The following is a 20313-nucleotide window of genomic DNA, read 5'->3' on the forward strand; positions in this document are numbered from 1 at the left end:
TATGAACTATATGACTAATGTGACAAAAAAGGTAACCAAAATTTTCAACAATGCAATCTGATCTTTGATTTTGCTAACAAAAACGAGGAGGGAAAATTAAACAATTAACTATTATGTAGAATAATGAACTTCTGAGTATAAAATAATTGTGTTGTACTTTTCACATGTGACATTTAAAAACTTATGGATACTTCATTCTTTAATTTTATGCTGTATTATTCTGGTCAGCATGATAACTTTATGTAAATTTATGTCAAGAAGCTCAACGTTAAAAAATAGTTTATTCTGCACAACTGATTGTGAATATGGGATTTGGAAATGTTTATTTTATGCAGAACTATAGTGTAAATTTCAACATTTTCTACTTACCAAATCTGCAGCAGAAGGCTTTGATTGTGTTTGTAATGATCCGGAAGAGGTAGTAGTACTAATATTGGGAGAACCACCTTGTCTGGTACTCTTTAGTGTTGGACCAAGAATACTGGACCAAAATATATTTCTAGACTGAACAACAGTGACTCTGAAAGCAGAATAGAAAGACAAAATGTTGTCTAATTGATACATTGATACTTTAAAACAGAGTGTTTGTATATATATATATATATATATATATATATATATATATATATATATATATACATACACACACATACACATATTGCTACACACCTATGTACACACATACATTGATGATGCTCGTACAAGAAATAAAGAATTCTACATGTGTAAATGCCAACCTAAAATAGTGGTACACTTAAAATAATTTTAATTGATTTAAATTAAAATATGCAATATGTCTATTTTCTAGTCATTTTATCTAAGACTTTTTTTTTATTACAAAATATAATTCTCTTCATCAACATTACTCAGTCAGCCAATACGTTGATTGTCTTTTCTTACTCAGAAAACTTCATCTTAAATTTTAGCAGATATCATATTTCATGTGGCTACCACTTTGGAAAACCATGATATTCTTTTTAAATCATAGCCATCCTTATCCAGTAAATGATTTATTTCTCAAATGTAAAATAAACCACTGAAGCATGCTAAAAAGGAACATCACCTGAGAACACTTCTTTATCGTAGTTAAGTTTGTCTGCTTTCATCAAATAGTAGACTTCATCAGAAAAACATTCATAGATTCAAATACTTAAATAGTAATTAAAAAATGTTTTAACTAATCATTTTAAAAACACAATTAAACAATTAAAAAATTAAAGTGACGTTAAGTATTAACCCTTTATTAGATAGCCAACCTACAATCACTCAGAAAACATTTTATATTGATAGTTTCATTCAACCTGGTGGGGTAATCTGCTGCTAACTTAACCTGCCATTCAGTCTTCTTTTTCTCAACGTGAGTTTTATAATTACCCCCTCTTCTATCTTTCGTCACTTGCTCCAAAACAGCAAAAAAATTGCTTATAATGTTTACATCTGACAGAATGTCTATACGCATCTATATCATAACATCAACAGCTTAGGTTGCCGAATCCTAAGCGTCGAACGCTAACAGTAGCGAATGGCCACATCATCGAATTCTTTCCTTGGGAAAGAATTCGAGTGGCTGTTCGTAAACAAAATAAACAAACACACCCAAACATAGTGGGGGGGCTTCACCCCCACCCCCCAACTAACTATACCAACTCAAAGATCGCTCTATATTGGGGAAAGGGCAAATCCCCGATAATGGCCATGCAAATTCTTTGCTGAGGAAAGAATTTGATGATGTGGCTGTTTGCTATTGTAAGTGTTTGATGCTTAGGTGTTGATGATTAAGCATTCGACAACTTAAGCTGTCGACAATTCAGTAGGAGCCTCTCTATACAAGGCGTTGTTATTGTCCTTTGTCTTAATAGTATAGATGTGCTCCTTAATTCTTTTCCCTATACTTCTAGTGATCATATTTACATAGAAGCTAGGGTAACCAGAGCACATCTCAATATGAACAACACCTTTACTACAGCAGTTAAACCTACCAGGAACTCTAATAGTATATGGTATATGTTTCAGAGAAATACAAGGCCCTTCATAAATGAACCTACATGCAGTACAGCCATGGCATTTGAAACTGCCTATACATTTATAGGTAATGGGTGGAAGACTTTTTGTCCTCTCACTTTGTAATGACCGTTTAATACTGAAATTTTTCTTGGATACAAAAGATGGACAATCTCCTGCTACATTAAGAAGGTCACTATTACCAACAATAATTTCCAGTTATTACATATAATTCTCCTGATATCGTAAATGTCAACAAGCATATCTATAAAATATCTAGGAGCTAGACTCAAATCAGTATGATGCTCATTTACTCCCACTGACTTCTTGTTACTAAACCCTTTAAGTATGGGTCCAAAATGTGAGTCTCTCTTGGACCAAATGTCATCAGCCGTTTGTTTTAAAAAATCTGTCTGATAACTTCTACCTTTAAACAGAGATGTAATAAAATTGATTTCAAATTCAAAATCCCTATTCCTACTGGTCATCTGAAAAGCCCTAATGCACTGACCTCTGGGAATGTTTAAGATAAAGTTGGGGTAATTACTTTGATAATGAAGATAACTATTGGAAAAAAAGTATGTTTTGATGTATTCAACTGACAAATCATTCTAATACTGAATCCCATTCTAATTTGATATCCAAAAAAACAAAAAGCAAGTCCTCTATCTCCTAGTACAAACCATAAAGAAACAGAACTTGAATTTAAGTTATCAAGAAAACTAGAATAATCTCTGATACCATCTTGAAAAGATGAAAAACAAATAGTCAACAAACCTCCTGTCAAAAACTATGCCGGGAAATTATTCAATAGTTGGTAATTATCTATCACACAGCAAGTTGTGTGCTTGCACATGGACTGATCATCATCACTGCAGAGTCTCAGACTGGTCCATGTCCTTTCATGATTGGACTGCAAAACTGGCAGTTCTACAAATATGAGCAATGGTCAATGCATGCCACATCTAGGACAGGACGATTGCTAATGTCACATTGTGGACAAGGCATGCGGTCTCAAATCTATGCCCTTACAAAAGACTCTGCTGTGGTTCAGTTAGTATCACTGCAGTAATTCTGAACTGAAACTGTTCAGTCTCCTCTAGTTCTACAAAATATGAAGATTAGTACAAGACTTGTCGAAAAGACTGACAATCATGCGGGTGCTGGTACAGCCCAAATCCACACCATACTGACCTCTTTGACTGCTGTACATAGTGTGGTAAGCTTCTTTCTGAGGAGAAGAAGAGCAGGCCCCTGCATGTATGGTAGCTGCATGGCTCCAAAATCAAATCACAATCCAACAAAAACTGTAGAGCCAGCAAACATTGACAAGCACAAAATAATTTATTGGGAAGACATTTAGCCAAGAATAAAGCAAGCAAACAAGTTTCGGCTGTCAAGCCTTCTTCAGTGCATTCAATGACTTCCCAATAAATTATTTTGTGCTTGTCACTGTTTGCTGGCTCTACAGTTGTTAAACTTCTTTCTGAGCCACTGTTTGACAACTGCCGATTTATCCACTGGCTAACGTACATTTGCCAGTCTACACAGTCATCCATATGGATATGACAAGAAACAACTGAATACAGTAGTCCTTGCTAAACATTATGATTGTTCATTAGTGATGTTTTTAAATGTTGTCAGTCTTTTAATGGTGACAACATAAAGAAAGTCATCTGTTTTGTGTACTAGCATTTCCTCCCATAAGTAAACACTTTTTATGCATTTTGGATATTCTGCTATTTAGCAATCAAAATGGCTGTTTAAAACAATTTTTAGCTCATCCCTGCATAATAAACACTACATCAAGAAAGTACTTTTCAACAAAATAACTTCTAGTTCATAGACCTGAGGAGCTCAAACAAAACATTTGAATGGGTTTAGATACAATATTCTCACAATGTAATTTGTTTGTTTGTGTCTTTCGGCATTTCCCGGTTAGGGGTCGCCACAGCGGAACTCCGGCCCGCTAATGATTGGTAGTTGATTTTTACGTGCCAAGTTACCAGCCCTGACGCACAACCTTCAACGAAGGTACGCCCATTCACGCATGTCTCCACACAGAAGACGCTCTAGCTGAGAATCGAACCGGACAGCGTCTTACTGTGAGACGACAGCGCTACCGCAGCTCCACCACCGCAGATTCTCACAATGTAATATAAATGATAATTTGTGATTCACAGTAATACTTAGAACTTGCTAACCATTTTAACTTTGCACAGTACTTTTCCTCAAGCATATCAGGGTTTTTAATTCCAAAATATCAATAGGCTTAATTGCCCAAATTGCCACATTGTTCTTTTCCTTCAATTAAAAATTAATAGCAAAAAAAAAAAAAAAAAAAATTCCTGTAATAGTATACATGCCTTATTATCTATGAACACATTTCCTAAATTTTACATACCCCATGTAATCTGTCATTCTGTCTGTGGTTGAATTAGTCAAGATCGTCAAATGCAGAGTAACAGATACAGATCCTAGTACTAATACGTACACACACGTGCACACATACATGCGCATGCATGCTATAGCTGGAATGTCAAACTGAGGTAATGGTCCCAACTTTAAAGAAAAAGAAGATATGTACTCACCATAACATTCCATGTGAGATGTTCATCTCGCCTTCATTCTTACAGATGGGAGTCGGCCTGCTGCAAAGCTTGAGGTCTTCAGACAGCTTGAGGCCAAGTCTCTATCCCATGATGCACCTTGAGTTACCTCAGATCTTGTTTGCTGCGTCTAATAATACCATGTGTCATTCTATCACTCTTTAGGAGAAAACCCATAGAAAGACTGAGCAACCAGGATAAAAACTAGTATCTCAGTCCTCGAAACACCCTGGAGGGGGTAGGAGGGTGGGAAGTAAGGATGAAGGTGAGATGAACAATTCACATGGAATGTTATGGTGACTACATAACTTCTTTATGTGAAGTTGTTCTACCTTGCCGTTCATTCTTACAGATGGGTAGCGTCCCAAGCACCATTTTTCTTGGGTGGCTAACAGGAGTATATTTTTCAGGACAGTAGAACTAAAGGAGGCCCTGTCCCTGGAGGCCTTGTCAACTTTGTAATGAGTGATAAAGGTATGAGGTCTTGACCAAGTGGCTGCTGCACAAATGTTGTCTATAGGAAGCCTAGAAGAAAAGGCAGAAGATGTGGACACTGTTCTGGTAGAATGAGCCTTAATTTTGTGCTGTATGGGTAAGTTGGCAGCTGAATAAGTGAATGTGATACAATCAGATAACCATCTAGATAGTGTTGTTTTTGCCACTGGCATACCTTTCCTAGAATCTGAAAAGGAAATGAAAAGTTGTTCTGATTTTCTGAACGCTTTTGTTCTATCCAGGTAAACTCTGAGCTGTCTATGAACATCAAGTTTGTGCAGCATATACTCTTAAGTTATTGGTGTGTTTGGGGAAGAACACTGGTAACTCTATGAATGGTTGAGGTTAGTTTCAGTACAAGCTTTAGGTAAAAATGATGGATTTGCTCGCAGGGTCACTCTGCCACCATGGAAAATCAAATAAGGAGGCTTTATGGACAAGGCTTGTAGCTCTGATACTCTATGGGCAGATGTGATGGCTACTAGAAAGATAGTCTTCCAAGACAAATATTTCAAATCACATGAGGAAGCTGCCTTGAAAGGTGGGAGAATAATATGTAAAAGCATAAAATATAGGTTCCATGGGTATAAGGGAATTTTACAAGTGGTCTGAGATGGAAGGTCCCTTTGAGAAAGGCTTTAAATAGCTTGTGTGACATTATGTTCAATCCTTCAAAGCCAAGGTGAAAATTAGAGATGGTGGCCAGCTATACCTGAACTGTAGCTGCCGCAGCTCCTTTATTGAAAAGCATAGTCAAAAATTCTATTATTGAGGAAATGGGGCTTAATAGGGATCAATGTTATTTTGAGAAGCCCATATAGAAAATCTTCTCCATTTGCTAAGGTACAATTTTCTTGTAGAGGACTTATGAGAAGATATCAAAATATGTTGGGTTTCATTTGAGAGGTTATGGAACCTGGCTATGTTGGGAATTGGAGCAGCCATGCTGTCAATTTCAGGGACTGAAGAGAGGGATGAAGAGCCCCCGACGAATGCGTCAGAAGGTCTGGAACTGGGTCCAGGATCCAAGACTCTTCCAACAGACGAAGTCGAAGGAAGGGGAACCAAATCTGATGACGCCAATGAGGGGCTATTAGAATGATGGTCCTTTCCAGGGCTTTTGCTTTCTGTAGTACTTTGGGTATCAAGGGAATTGGTAGGAATGCATAGAGGAGACCCAGAGGCCAATCATGTATGAGTGTGTCCCTTGGGGCTTCTCCCAGAGGGGGAATCATGGCAAAGTAGCTTCTGCATTTTGTGTTCATGTAGGAGGCAAAAAGGTCGCAGCAAGGCCGGCCCCACCAGTAGAATATACTCTTCACTATCTCTTTTTTGAGGGACCACTCGTGAGGCAACAAAATTGCCCTGCTCAGTTTGTCTGCAATCACGCTGAATTTCCTTGGGATGTGCGTTGCTATCAGAAAGCGCTGGGTAGATGTAACCCACTGCCATACTCTTACAGCCACACGACAAAGGGGGTAATGTAAATTGCATCAATTAATATTTAATTAATTAATTGGATCATGTTAAGTGGCTGCTTGTATTTGGATATTTAAGGCAGCTGTAATTGTATTATTGTGATCCCTGAAGGCGAACTGCCGAGGTGCCAGATCACTGTTGCTGTATTAAAACAGAAGTTGCTGCTGGTTTGCTGGTGTATTTTATGTTTTTCTTCACTGACATGTTGTCCGTCTGAATCGAAATTTTCCCCAGAGGGAGAGAGTCCTGAAAGTACTGCAATGCCAAAAGTACCGCTCTCATCTAAAGGTGTGAATAATTGTAAATAAATTATATGTGATGTATATACTGGAAATATGTTATGGCGTTTAATAACCCCCCCTACTCTTTAGATAAGAGGAAGTGAAGCACACTCTGCAGCTACTAGGTGACACTGAAGGTCTGCTACTACAGATCTGTGACTCCCATGGTGGGAGAGGGTGCAGCAGAGCTGGAGAGAAGAGCTGGAAAAACTTAAAGAAGAAAGGAGAAGATGATGAAATAACTTACAGAGCTGAAAATGGATGGCTGGAGACATAAGTGCTGATAAATTTGATGAACCAGACAAAGCCAAAGGAAGAAGCCATACTAAGTGAAATGGTGTAGACAGCGTTACAGGGAGAAGAAACAGATTTAAAACACTGTTTGAGTGGCCAGTTTTCATGATCTAACTGTCTGCAACAGTTTTTTTTGTTACAAGAAAGAAGTCATGTAGAGGCATCACAAATTATGGGACTACATTCCCTAAATGAGTTTAGAGAGTCCCTATCTGAACACATACAGAATGAAGCCAACTATAAATTCTACAGAGATAATGGGTACACATACTCCCCTATTACGTTCCTTCCTTTATTTCTAGCTCACTTGAAACACAATTATATTGTTTCTACACAGTATTATTAAAATACATAAATATAATTCAGTATTATCTTTAACAGAATTACACTGTCCTGCTTTTACCATGCCTCAGAATTATAAAATTGTAAATATATTTGTTTTTCTTAATATTTTATCTCATATGTACTTGAACTATGCCTTAATATTTTAGCTGATACTGTGGATGTTGTCTTAATATTTTGGCTTACATATGCCTATACTATTTTCAATTCATAGTGTTTTACCTGCGTTTGTATAACCACATCTCTGGCGCTGTATCTCACAAAATTTTCTATTTTTGTGTAATTTAAGATGCAAGTATTGCATTTAAACCTGCTTCACATTTAAAAACTACTGAATTGCTGCATTCTTTGTCCGGGTGATGGCTGGAAAGGGTCTTTGGACCAGCTCACCAACTCGGTTAACAAATGGTAAATACATACATTTGAGGTGGGCATAGGACTCTGCCAAGGACATGTTTCATCCCACTTCCTGTTGTTATTTTTGGAGAGCATATAGTTTGATGATGTTAAGTTTGTATCTTTGCATGTTTGTGTTGATGTCCTCTTAGCCTCAAGTGACCTAAGTCCAGCATTCAGTGGACTGACTTGCTGCTCGGTGCAAAATGGCTGGGATGAAATCAGCACCTCAAGTCACAGCTCATAACTGTCTCTGAGAAAAGAGTGGCTTATGCTCACAGGAGAGAGGAGCAGCTACCTCAGGTTTGAGTACAAGTTTCTTATGATTTTGGCCATGGATGAATTTGGAGGAGGTTGTCAGAGCAAGAGCAGTCAGTTGACTGGTGCAGTGTCATTTGTACTGCAGGTGCTATGCTGGGCTGAAGTGGACAAAGAACAGTCACGGGACACAGCTGTGAAATTACTGGTCAATCTGTATCTAGTCATCAGCTGTAATCATGAGGTTTGGGTACAGTCTGAAAGTATAAAACTGTGGACATAAGTGGCATAAATGAGGTTTCTTTGTAGGATAACAGGGATCAGTTTTCTATGACTAAGTGAGAAGTGTGACAGTCATGGAAGCCTGGTGTACAGTCACTGCTCCTCCATCTTAACAAGTTAGGTAAGGTACTTTGGGCACCTTATGAGGATGCTCACTGGCTGCCTTTCAATGGATGTGGACCAGGTTCAGCCTTGTGGGAGGAGGTTCCCTAAGTCCTTTCCAGGGGAAGTGTGTCAGGTACAACACAATGGGAGGAGTTCCAAGAGCAGACTCAGGACACGGTGGGATTATATGCCTCAGCTTGCCTCTGAAGATCCGGGGATCCCACAGGATGAACTGCAGACTATTACAAATAGAAAAGCCTGGTCTACCCCTCTGAAGTTTGCCACAACCACCACTACCCACTCCAGGCCAAATGATTTAGAAAATAGATGCATGGATGGGAATTAAATCTGTTTAGTGCCATGTGCAAATATTGCTAATTATTATTCAGTCAGTGCAAATAAAAGAAAAAAAATAGATCAATAACCTACAGACAAAACAGTGATTTTTGCTTCTCAGTTGACTAACTGTAATGTCCATATGGAAAAACAGTGGTAAAACAGTATGTAACAAAGCAGTACCTTGACTGAGGCATGGCAAAGGTGATGGCTGCCCTAGGCACAAGTTACTAGGGTGACTTGATCAACAGGTAGGGTACAGAACCAACATTTATTTACTAAACAGGAAGAAAACTGTACCTTTAGAAATGAAAGCCAAGCTGATACCACATTTGCTTTTGTAAAGAATGCATTTTATTTGCTTCTCAAGTTTGAAATGAGGGTGTGGTAACCAAGGGAGCTACTCAGGGTGCCAGATAAGCTGGCTACAGTTTTGTACAAAAGTATATAGTCAGTAATGCTAGTTGTGGTTAGTTATGCTGAAAATGTGTCCATGTACAGGCATATGGTATTATTAATTTACAATGCTAACTTATTCTTAGCAGCATATATCTTAGTAACTGTCACATGTCAAAACATTGTATTCCACATTTTCAGGTAAATGATATTGAATGAAATTCTGAAAGTCCAGGGAGCAGAGCAACTGTGCCATTTAGTTTGATTTTCATTTGGATAACCTGTTCTGTCAAAGAGATATTGTATTTAATTGACAGATTACAACACATTTCCCTCAGTTCTTTTAAAGCAAAGACAAAATTTGACTGAGTCCACTTGTATTTGCAACAACATACTAATAAAATGCGGAATAATTTTATTCTGGTTTGCAATAAAGTGCAGCCTAGAAAATGGGTCTACTTCACTTAGTCAAATTCACTAATCCAACACCTATACAGCGACCCTTTTTGGTTCTAGTTACAAATCAGCGAATGGACTTTCATTTAAGTTGTTCCTAGGGCAAATCAATGGTTTGGCCACCATGTGGAATTTGCCTTTTCACCACTGTAGTGCGATCTTAAGTTGGTATATTTAGTTAGGGGGTGTGGGGGGAGTAGCCCCCCCACCTGGGTAGGTTTTAAACTTTACAATATTTTGGCAGCCAATAGGTTGGCCTAACGTTGGTTATCCCTGGGAAAAGTTTTGATGAAAAGTCCATTTGCTGATTTGTGACTTTGACAAAAAAGGCTCATCCAGACTCTGCTACACTTTGCTGTGAAGGAAAGGTTAGTTTGCTTTTATTTTTTGTATTTTGTATATTTTAAATACTGTAGTTCGTTTTCTTTACCTTGTGTTTTACCTGCATTCTGCTTTAACAGCATATTAAAACTTCAAAAGAGACCACAGTTCTCTCTCTCTTCTGAGTCAGGCAGAAATTAGAACTGATCAATTAAGGACTCATTCATAAGATAGAAGAGGTCACTTAAGGTTAATCATTTGTTAACTGATGGGTGGAGCTAGGAACTAAACCTTCTATTTAAGGGGTAAAATAAAACATTTCTGTGCTTTACCAGAAAGGCTCATCCAGACTCTGCTACACTTTGCTGTGAAGGAAAGGTTAGTTTGCTTTTTTTTTTGTATTTTGTATATTTTAAATACTGTAGTTTGTTTTCTTTACCTTGTGTTTTACCTGCATTCTGCCTTAACAGCATATTAAAACTTCAAAAGACACCACAGCTCTCTCTCTCTCTTCTGAGTCAGGCAGAAATTAGAACTGATCAATTAAGGACTCATTCATAAGATAGAAGAGGTCACTTAAGGTTAATCATTTGTTAACTGAGGGGTGGAGCTAGGAACTAAACCTTCTATTTAAGGGGTAAAATAAAACATTTCTGAGCTTTACCAGAAAGGCTCATCCAGACTCTGCTACACTTTGCTGTGAAGGAAAGGTTAGTTTGCTTTTATTTTTTGTATTTAGTATATTTTAAATACTGTAGTTTGTTTTCTTTACCTTGTGTTTTACCTGCATTCTGCTTTAACAGCATATTAAAACTTCAAAAGAGACCACAGCTATCTCTCTCTTCTGAGTCAGGCAGAATTTTTTAAGGGGTAAAAAAAAACATTTCTGAGCTTTACCAGAAAGGCACATCCAGACTCTGCTACACTTTGCTGTGAAGGAAAGGTTAGTTTGCTTTTTTTTTTGTATTTTGTATATTTTAAATACTGTAGTTTGTTTTCTTTACCTTGTGTTTTACCTGCATTCTGCTTTAACAGCATATTAAAACTTCAAAAGAGACCACAGCTATCTCTCTCTCTTCTGAGTTTGGCAGAATTTTTTTCCCTCGCCCTCCCACCCAGTCATAGTTTTCTTGTTAAATACCACTGTGCCTCTTATGTTAATCTGACCATATATCTCATTTCCTCTCTACTTTCAGTGGCTTGTGTGAGTAATCACTAAATCAAAAACCCCTCCCCTTCAACTATTTAAATTTATTGGCCATCCTATTGCATTCCATAGTACCAGAATACAAAAGTGACCACCCCTTTCAACCCATCTTGCTGTTTTAAAAATAGTAACTGTCCACTAAACCTTAACTTTTTAAACAGGTAAAACTTAAGTTACCTACTTTCACGTCTACCTTCTGTAGTGCACACTGCAGTGTGCATTATTTTTTATCTTACTTTTAAGCATCCTTTTGACTAGCACTTTCTCTAATACCTGCTGGAAAGCACTAGAAAGCCTTAAACTGATACAAACACTCAACTCTCCTTGTTAATAAGGAGAAATTAATAGTAGGCACTAAACAGCCTATAATTGCAAAGTACCTTGCTAAGGTAAGGGAAAACAGCTCCTGTACTTTACAAAAAAAAAAAAAAAGCATCAAACCAGGCATGTCCAAGGGTCAGCTTCCAGTGATTTCTCCTGTCCACCTGGTGAATCTGGGCATGCTGGGGCAATGCAGCAATTGCCTCATGTACACAGACAACCCTCTCCTCCTACCACCCAACACTACAAACTGTGAGAGATACACTTACATAGCCAAAATGGAAGCAAAGCTCTCTCCACCCAAGATTGTGCTAGACAGTCAAGAGGAGAAGGTTAACACCCACACTACACCTCAAGCAACACATAGCCCTTCTAAACCCACACCACCAACACCCACATATAGCAACACTAAATCCACATATGCAGAGGCCCTTAACTGTAACCTGCCCAAGCAACAAGGACCTCTGAAGCTGAAACGCAAACAAACACCAATCACAACCAAAGTGTCACATAGTTCAAAACACCTGTGTGCCACCCAGCAACAGCCCCTAAGGCAAGATAATGTACCTAACACTTTAGTCAGAGGTGACTCTACAGTCCGGCACACTGATGTCCCTCTCACCAGGTTGAACAAGGAGAAAATTACAGTCAGCTGCCTGTCGGGTGCCAGGATCCACCACATAATGCATGCACTGAAGTCACTCCACAACAAGTACAAATATGACTCTGTCATTGTCCATGTTGGAGTGAATGACTTGAGACGTACCTCCCTGGACTACATGAAAAGAGACATGGAAGAGCTCTCGGATCATGTGGTCCAGGCAGGTATGACCCTAGCCCTGAGTAGCATCCTGCCTTCGCCCAGAATGATACCACAATATAAGGACAAAATGATTGACTTCAACAATTGGCTAAGCTTCTGGTGTCATTCAAAGGGGATCCAGTATCTGTCTGCCTGGGACGACATGATTGACAGACCACGATGCTTTGCCAGAGATGGTCTGCACCTGTCGCCTCTGGGATTCAGGTTACTGGCTAAGGCTCTTGCCACCCCTATAGTGCCTTTTTAGGCAAAGTTCAAAGAACAAAACCACCACCGTAACAGGTACAAGCATGCAAAATCTGAAGGTAATGCTACTCAATGCTAGAAGTCTAAACCTCAAAATGCACTCTCTCGAGGCACTCCTAAAAATGGAGAACATTGATATTTGTGCAGTAACTGAGACCTGGTTCAAGGCTCCAGAGAGCACCCCTGCAATACCAGGCTACGACTCTTACCACACTTTTCAGCCACCAAAGCAGGACCGAAACACTAAAGGTGGAGGGAGTGTCAATATTCACCAAAGATATTCACACCACCAGGCTGGTTGCCCAACACAATGCGTCTGAAATTCTCCAGGTGCAACTAACACTAGGTAAGACTGCAATCCAAGTTGTAGCTTGCTACAGATCCCCCACCATACCCCAAGATTCTCACTACACCTTTCTAAACATACTGGAAAATATTAAGATAGAACCAAACACCCTAATACTGGGTGAATTTAACTACCCTGCCATTAACTGGGAAAGCTACTCATGTACCAACACCTTTGCCCAACGGTTCTTGGAATTCATAAATTCCAACGCCCTGGATCAAATAATCCATAGTCCCACCAGGGGCTCCAATATCCTAGACCTGGTCATTACCAACATGGGAAATCGATGCTCCACACCTATGGTCACCCCCTCGTTAGTCACGTCTGACCATAAGCTAATCACCCTTAACATCCACATCCCACCCCCCCCCCAGTAAGGAAACCTCCATAAAAACTTCTCCAAAGCCAACTTCATGCTACTCAAGTCAGAAGTGACAAACTTCATGACACCCATGCAGATGGGAGCTGAAAGTTCAACTGCTGAATCCAACACTAAGGCACTGTACGAGCATATCCACTCATGCATAAATCGTGCCATCCCAAATAGAACCAAGATGCTCTCATCCAAAAAAAGAAGCCAATCTGGTGGTCCCCTGCCATGAACAAACTTTACAACAAAAGGAAGAAACTGTTGCAGAAAAGAGGAAAATCCCAGGATGCAAAAAACTTCCTTACCAGCCTCAGTAAGAAACTGAGATCCCTCATAAAATCCTCCAAAGCTAGTTACGAAAATAAAATTGCCAAAGATTCCAAAGACAACAACAAGGCATTCTATAACTATGTCAAGAATCTAAATGGCAATGCTCAGATCTGCTCTGAGCTAAAACAGAATGGCATTAAATATACTGATCCCAAGGATATTGCCAATATCCTGGCAGATCGATTCAGTGCCAACTTCACCCCCTCTCACCCCCTAAATGGCCCATCTCAATACCGGAAGATTGCCAAATTCCGGTAATAATGGCCACACAGGTAAAAATGCACTCTCCAAAGCTAAGAATACAGCATCCATGGGACCAGATGACATCCCGGGCTGTGTACTACATGAACTACAATATGAACTGGCACCTCACCTAAGTGTCATGTTTAATCATAGCCTCACCTCAGGTTTCATGCCCACTGAGTGGTGCACAGCTACAGTTATCCCACTCCACAAGGGGGGGATCCACCTTGGATCCCAGAAACGACCGTCCCATCAGTCTGACAAGCCTTATCTGCAAGGCCATGGAGCGTATTATCATGGAACTTATAAACAAAGACATTGGCAACCTTCAAACACTGGACCCCACCCAGTTTGGGTTCGTGAAGGGCCGATCATGTCTCCTAAACTTGATTGACTTCTTTGAATCAGTCTCCAGAGCCATGGACAAGGATAAGGTGGTCCACACAGCCTGTCTAGACCTTGCCAAGGCCTTTGACACCATCCCCCACTCTGGAATCATAGATAAACTTACTAAGCTGGGCATTAATCCCTACGTCACCCAATGGGTTGCTAACTGGCTTACTGATGCAACCCACACTGTAAAAGTAGCCAACTCCAAATCCAGCTCCAGACAAGTGACAAGTGGAGTACCTCAGGGTTCAGTCCTGGGACCGCTCTTGGTTGGCATCTACTTCTCTGCAGTACAGGCCAACACTAAGGGACTCTGGATAACAAAGTTTGCAGATGACTGCAAACTGGGAACCATTATTGAATCCCCAAATGATGTGGATACTCTACAAAAGGGCCTTACAGAAACAGATGCTTGGTGCCAGAGCCATGGGCTCAAGCTCAATGCCAAGAAATGTATAGTTATCCCCTTTGGGAAAAAACATGTATCCATGAATTACCATATAGGTGGCAGTACACTAAACACTGAAAGTTTGATAAGAGACTTAGGGACACAGGTGGACAGTGGTCTCACCTTTGATAACCACATCACCACAACAGTCAGGAAATCCTTCTATGTGGCACACCTCATCACTAAGGGCTTTTCATCCAGAAAAAAGGAGGTCATTGTCCCACTGTACTCATCCCTCATTAGACCCATTATAGAATACAATGCCCAGTTTGGTATGCACCTCTCAAGACATCTGCAACAACTGGAAAGGCCACAGAAATACCTCACTAAAAAAAATCACAGGCCTAAAGCAGATGCCCTACGCTGACTGCCTTAAACTCCAGCTATACTCTGTCACATATCGTCTTCTCAGAGGCGATCTTTGCTTAACATACAAGGCCATGTCAAACCCAGAGCTGTTGGACATGCTACACTTAAAGAAATCCCAATCCCTCAGAACCACACGCTCCAGGGATCTAAACCTTGTCATCACAATAAACAAAACATGCTGGAAGGATAGGTTCCTGACCCAGAGACGCCCCAGACTCTGGAATAGATTGCCCATACATGTCAAGCCGAGTGCCTCTTTGGTCCTCTTCAAAAGGAACCTTGACGATTGGATGGGAGAAAGGAAATTCACCCCGGGGATCACATCAGTCACCCTGCTAGGCAGGGGTCCAGGGAAGTAAATAGTGTGGGAAGAAATAGCCAGGGAATTGTTATGGGTAGGCTTGTATAGGCCCTAGGGCTAATAGCCTAGAAATAGCCAGGGAATTGTTATGGGTAGGCTTGTATAGGCCCTAGGGCTGATAGCCTAGTACCAACCTATGAACCTATGATGAATAGGTGTTTGACGATTAGTGAGTTTGACTAAGTGTTATAGACCCCTAGAAAATGCATATATAAATAGAGCTGATGAATAAAATGCCACTTATTTTTATTTATTTTTTTAGCCACTCCATTGCTTAGTGAGACAAGGCCCTATCACTTAGGCGACCTGTGTTCAGTTAATGACATGTGTTTTAGATACCAGGAGAGGGAGGATGGGAGTGAATGGCCATTGCTTGTTCACGCATCTTGGAGGAGGGAAGTGGTTCAGATTGCTGCCTGACTGACACCTATAGTGTAGGTGTATGTATACAGACAGCTTATTGGCTATAGTGGCTTTGTTCTACCTCAATGGAGCATTTTAACTGTAGGGGGTTGGGATGTGTACATGCCAACCCACTACCATTACAATGCAGTTGCATGCATGTGCCCTCTGTAAGCAGCAACTACAAAAGTTACAAGCTGCTGTTAGGAAGGGAACAGGGTGGAAGAAATACTACTCAGTCATGGACATTTGGCCCCAACCACCAGACTTCCATCTCTCATGGGGTGGGGGTGGGGGATGAATGAGCTGACATGACTCTTGTTCTAAGGGAAGGATGACTTGATGATAGAGCTCTTGTCTTGGTCAAGGAATGCATGGAATTGGCTCTCAGTCCTCTTTGATGAATAAGTGATTAAATTGGATGGTGGGAAAAAGAAGCCCAAAATCAATCTGGGAAGGGGAATAAGCCACTGGCTTTGTGGGGGCTGATATTCACACAGTAAATTATCTATATTCATTACTTTAACAAGGATACATTAGCCACATTAGAAACAAATAACTCTTGAATTCACTTAAATTCTTAACAAATAACCACAAATCCTCTGAAAACACACAACTTGAAAAATTAATTCTTAAGCACCATGCAAGACTTTATGCATTCATCACTCAAACCTCCAGACCAAATTAATTCTTATGCTGCATTAAATACCTTATATCTTCATCTGTGAATCCTCTAGTTATTCAGCTTGACCATCCAAATTTCCTTTTACCATTAACTGCTCAAAATTCTCCCTTATAAATATTAATTTTACCACTATGTCACTTTTAAACAGATAATAGACAACTATGCAAAGCATTTAGGCCCGGAACTCCTTTCTTGTATCAGTGATGTCTATACTTTCCCTCCCATCTTTCAAAACAACTCGGAAAGACTTCCTAGCTAAAATCTGGCTCTGTTCTTGTTCAAAACCAGGATAAACTATATCCCTAAATGTGAACAAGTACATTTTCTTTCCTTATACCCCTTTACTCTCCCTTCTTCACTTGCTGCTATCTAATTCCCTTGCCTGAATTTCACTCTAAACATACCATAGCCTTGTTTTCCCTCACTTCATATTGCAATTCCTATTTGTATTAGACTAACTTACTTTTAATTTCTCTACAAACTGTCTAAAATTTCTCTAAATATTAAATGTTTGTCATACACCTTGCATCGATTCTTAACCAATGTTTTTATATCAAATCTAATTTGTTATAATGATTTAAACTGTGTATGTTTTTATTTTTGAAGATTGTAAAATTATTTCTTAAAATGTTTTGTAATAATTTTTCTCCCTGGGCCTCCACTGAAAATGGGCTTCTATCTAGTTGGAATTTCCTGGTAATCAAATGTCAAGAAATGAAATAAATAAACTAGAAAACTTAGATGCCACCACATCTTCTAAAAACAACACACTGCATCCAAACTTTATAAACCTGGCAGGAAAGAATACAGCAAAGCCACACTGTCACAGTTTATCATACTCTGACAAAAGGAAGCATTTCCTATAACTGGAAATATGCTCCCACAGTCCAATAGCCATATTATGACCCCCTAGTCAAATCACAATAAAACTTTTGTATACCCAGGTGATGGGTTATATATCTAAATATGTATAATCTCTTAGCAAACAAGCAATATTGCATCATGCACTGTTACTAACCATATATACAAGACCACAAAAGAGGGACAACTTACTGCATCCTTTTTTATTGACTTAATGTATGCCTTTGAAACCATCGGTCATCCATTTCTACTTCATGCACTCCATAATTTTTGCTTAGGTGAATCAGCTCTTAAATGGTTCAAGGCATACCTGCACAATAGAAACTTTGTTATCCAACTGGGCCCCAGTAGCTCAGATAATTGCAAACTTATAAATGGAGTACTTCAAGGGATAATACTTGGCCCCCTTACTTTTCTCTCTTTTCATAAATAACCTTCCATACTGCCTACTTAAACTGACTTCAGCTTAATAAGGAATTGGCCAGTTACTCACTAAAAAACCTCAAAACAATGCCATTATTCTTATAAAAGAACCTGAAGGAGTATCCCTTCCTACTGCTAACTAGCAGAGGTATCTAGGTGTAAGTTTACGCCAATAGCTAACATTTACTAAACATATCAAAATCTTAGCACAATAAGCTCTCACCAGATTTCAGATCTACAAATAATCCAATCACCTATCTCTTGAAGTATGTAAAACAATAGCTATCAAGATGTTAAATGTCCAAAACTGAATAAGGTCAATCACTCTTGCGGTAGCGTTGTCACCTCACAGTAAGACGCTGTCCGGTTCGATTCTCAGCTAGAGCGTATTCTGCATGGAGACATGTGTGAATTGCGCCCAAAAATCAACTGCCAATCATTAGCGGACCGGAGTTCCTCTGTGGCAACCCCTAACCAGGAAAAGCCGAAAGACACAAAAACTCTTCAGACTTCATTTAACCCACAATACCAACACACTAAAGATTGTTCTTAGGAAAGTACAGTCATGTAAAATCTTACCATAACAGTATATGTCCTTGCTTTCACTGCTGCAGTATTCTTCACATTCCTGATTCTCTGCTATGGAAGCCTGTCATCTGGCCACTATACTAAATATTTCATTTTGCTTTTAAAGGTATGCCTGAACATCCCCAAATGCTCCCTGTGTAATGTAGGGCATAAAGGGGACGTTCAGGCCTACCATAAACAGAACTGATTGCCCCAGTAGGAACACCAGTCCAGGGAACCCCAGAGGTAACCTGTACATCTAGGAAGACAAAAGACTAGAGGGATGGAGGGAGGGAGCAAATACTGCAGCAGTGAAGGCAAGAACATCTACCATTATGGTAAGATTTTTCACAACTGTACTATGTCCTTACATTCACTGCTGCAGTATTCTTAACATTCAGGAGAGTGCTAAAGCTCAAGAGGAACTTGGGAAGGGGAAGGAGAAGAAGATTCCCCTAAAAGCCATGGAGAACAGCACTAGGAAAACTGGCCCTACCTCTAGAGATACCGTCCAACTTGTAGTGCTTAGTAAAGGTATACACAGAAGACCAGGTAGCTGCTTCAAGAATAGAATTAGTATCTAATCCCTTGAAAGGCACCACTCTAGTAGAATGATCCTTGACTGAAGAAGGATGGCTCTTGCCATGAAAGGTATAACAAAAGGAAATAGCATTAGAAATCCAAGAAGAAATAGTTTGCTTGGATACAGTTAAACCCAAAGATCTAGGATGAAAGGAAACAAACTGATCAGATTTTCGAACAGCCTTAGTCTGGCCCAAACAAATTCTGAGTTGCCTATGCACATCCAAAATATGCAGCACCCTCTCACTGTCAGATTGTGGAGATAGGAAAAAAGTAGGCAAAGGGAAAGCTCATTAACCACTGAAAAATCAAAAGAGGAGGACAAGCCATAATGGCCTGCAACTCAGACACCTGGCAGTCAGAAGTAAGAGCTAACAACAGAAACAGAACAGTCTTCCAAGAACAATGTTGCAAGGAGGCTGAAAGAGCAGGCTCAAAAAGAATCTTAGTCAACTTCTCCAAAACAAAATTAAGATCCCAAGGAGGAACAGGCTTCTTGGCAGGTCTAATATTAAGGAATCCTTTAAGAAATCATTTAACCTCACATCTAGAAGTTAAAGGAGGAGATAAAGGCAGACAAGCAGAGATAGCTGATAAGCGGGCCTTAATGGAAGAATAAGCCAAACCAGCATTGAGCAACTCACACAAATAAGAGAAAACCAAAAGAACATCTGCACTGAGTCCATGGTACGTGAGAGACACAAAATAGAAAACCCCTTCCATTTGGATAAGTAGGATTTCCTAGTAGTAAGGTTCCTGGCCTCTTGCCAGACTTGCAGCACATCCTCAGAAAAAAGATGTCTAAAAGAATCTAATTCCTGTCACCCACAGTGTCAGTTGAAGCATGGATAGGTGGGGCGGGATGAGAGATCCCTTGTATTGTCTGATTAGATCCACCCTGTGAGGTAACTTGTGATGATTGCCCCTGGCTAGATGCAGAAGTAGAGGGGACCAGTGCTGTCATGGCCAAAAGGAAGCCACCAACAAGATTTTGGGAGCATCCTACTTTATGTTGAACAGGACTTTCAGAATGAGAAAAAGGGAGGGAATGCATAAAGAAACATCCCCTTCCAAGAAAATGAGAGGTAGTCCACCTTCCATACCAGAGGACCTGGGACTCTGGCACAAAACAGAGGAAGTTGTCTATTTAGCGGACTTGAGGAGTACCCCACTAGTGAAAAATGTCCACAAACACATTAAAGCATCCATTCATGGGAATGGGTTAAGATCCTACTCACAGTGTCTGCCATAATGTTCTGACTGGAAGATATATAAACTACTGAAGAGT

At 39.7% G+C, this 20313-nt stretch overlaps 1 protein-coding gene across 2 annotated transcripts in view; it reads right to left on the reverse strand.

The window, feature by feature from the left end:
* Positions 1–20313, reverse strand: part of LOC122813344 (putative ferric-chelate reductase 1) — a 754507-nt gene that overhangs the window by 455590 nt on the left and 278604 nt on the right. For both annotated transcript variants that reach the window (XM_044085608.1, XM_044085607.1), the window contains exon 5: positions 370–520. In XM_044085608.1, the coding sequence (XP_043941543.1) occupies positions 370–520 (151 nt within the window). The remainder of the gene's footprint in view (positions 1–369; positions 521–20313) is intronic.

The sequence above is a fragment of the Protopterus annectens genome, chromosome 10.part0 (assembly GCF_019279795.1).
Source record: "Protopterus annectens isolate FY-2018-M chromosome 10.part0, PAN1.0, whole genome shotgun sequence".
Lineage (NCBI taxonomy): Eukaryota > Metazoa > Chordata > Ceratodontiformes > Protopteridae > Protopterus > Protopterus annectens.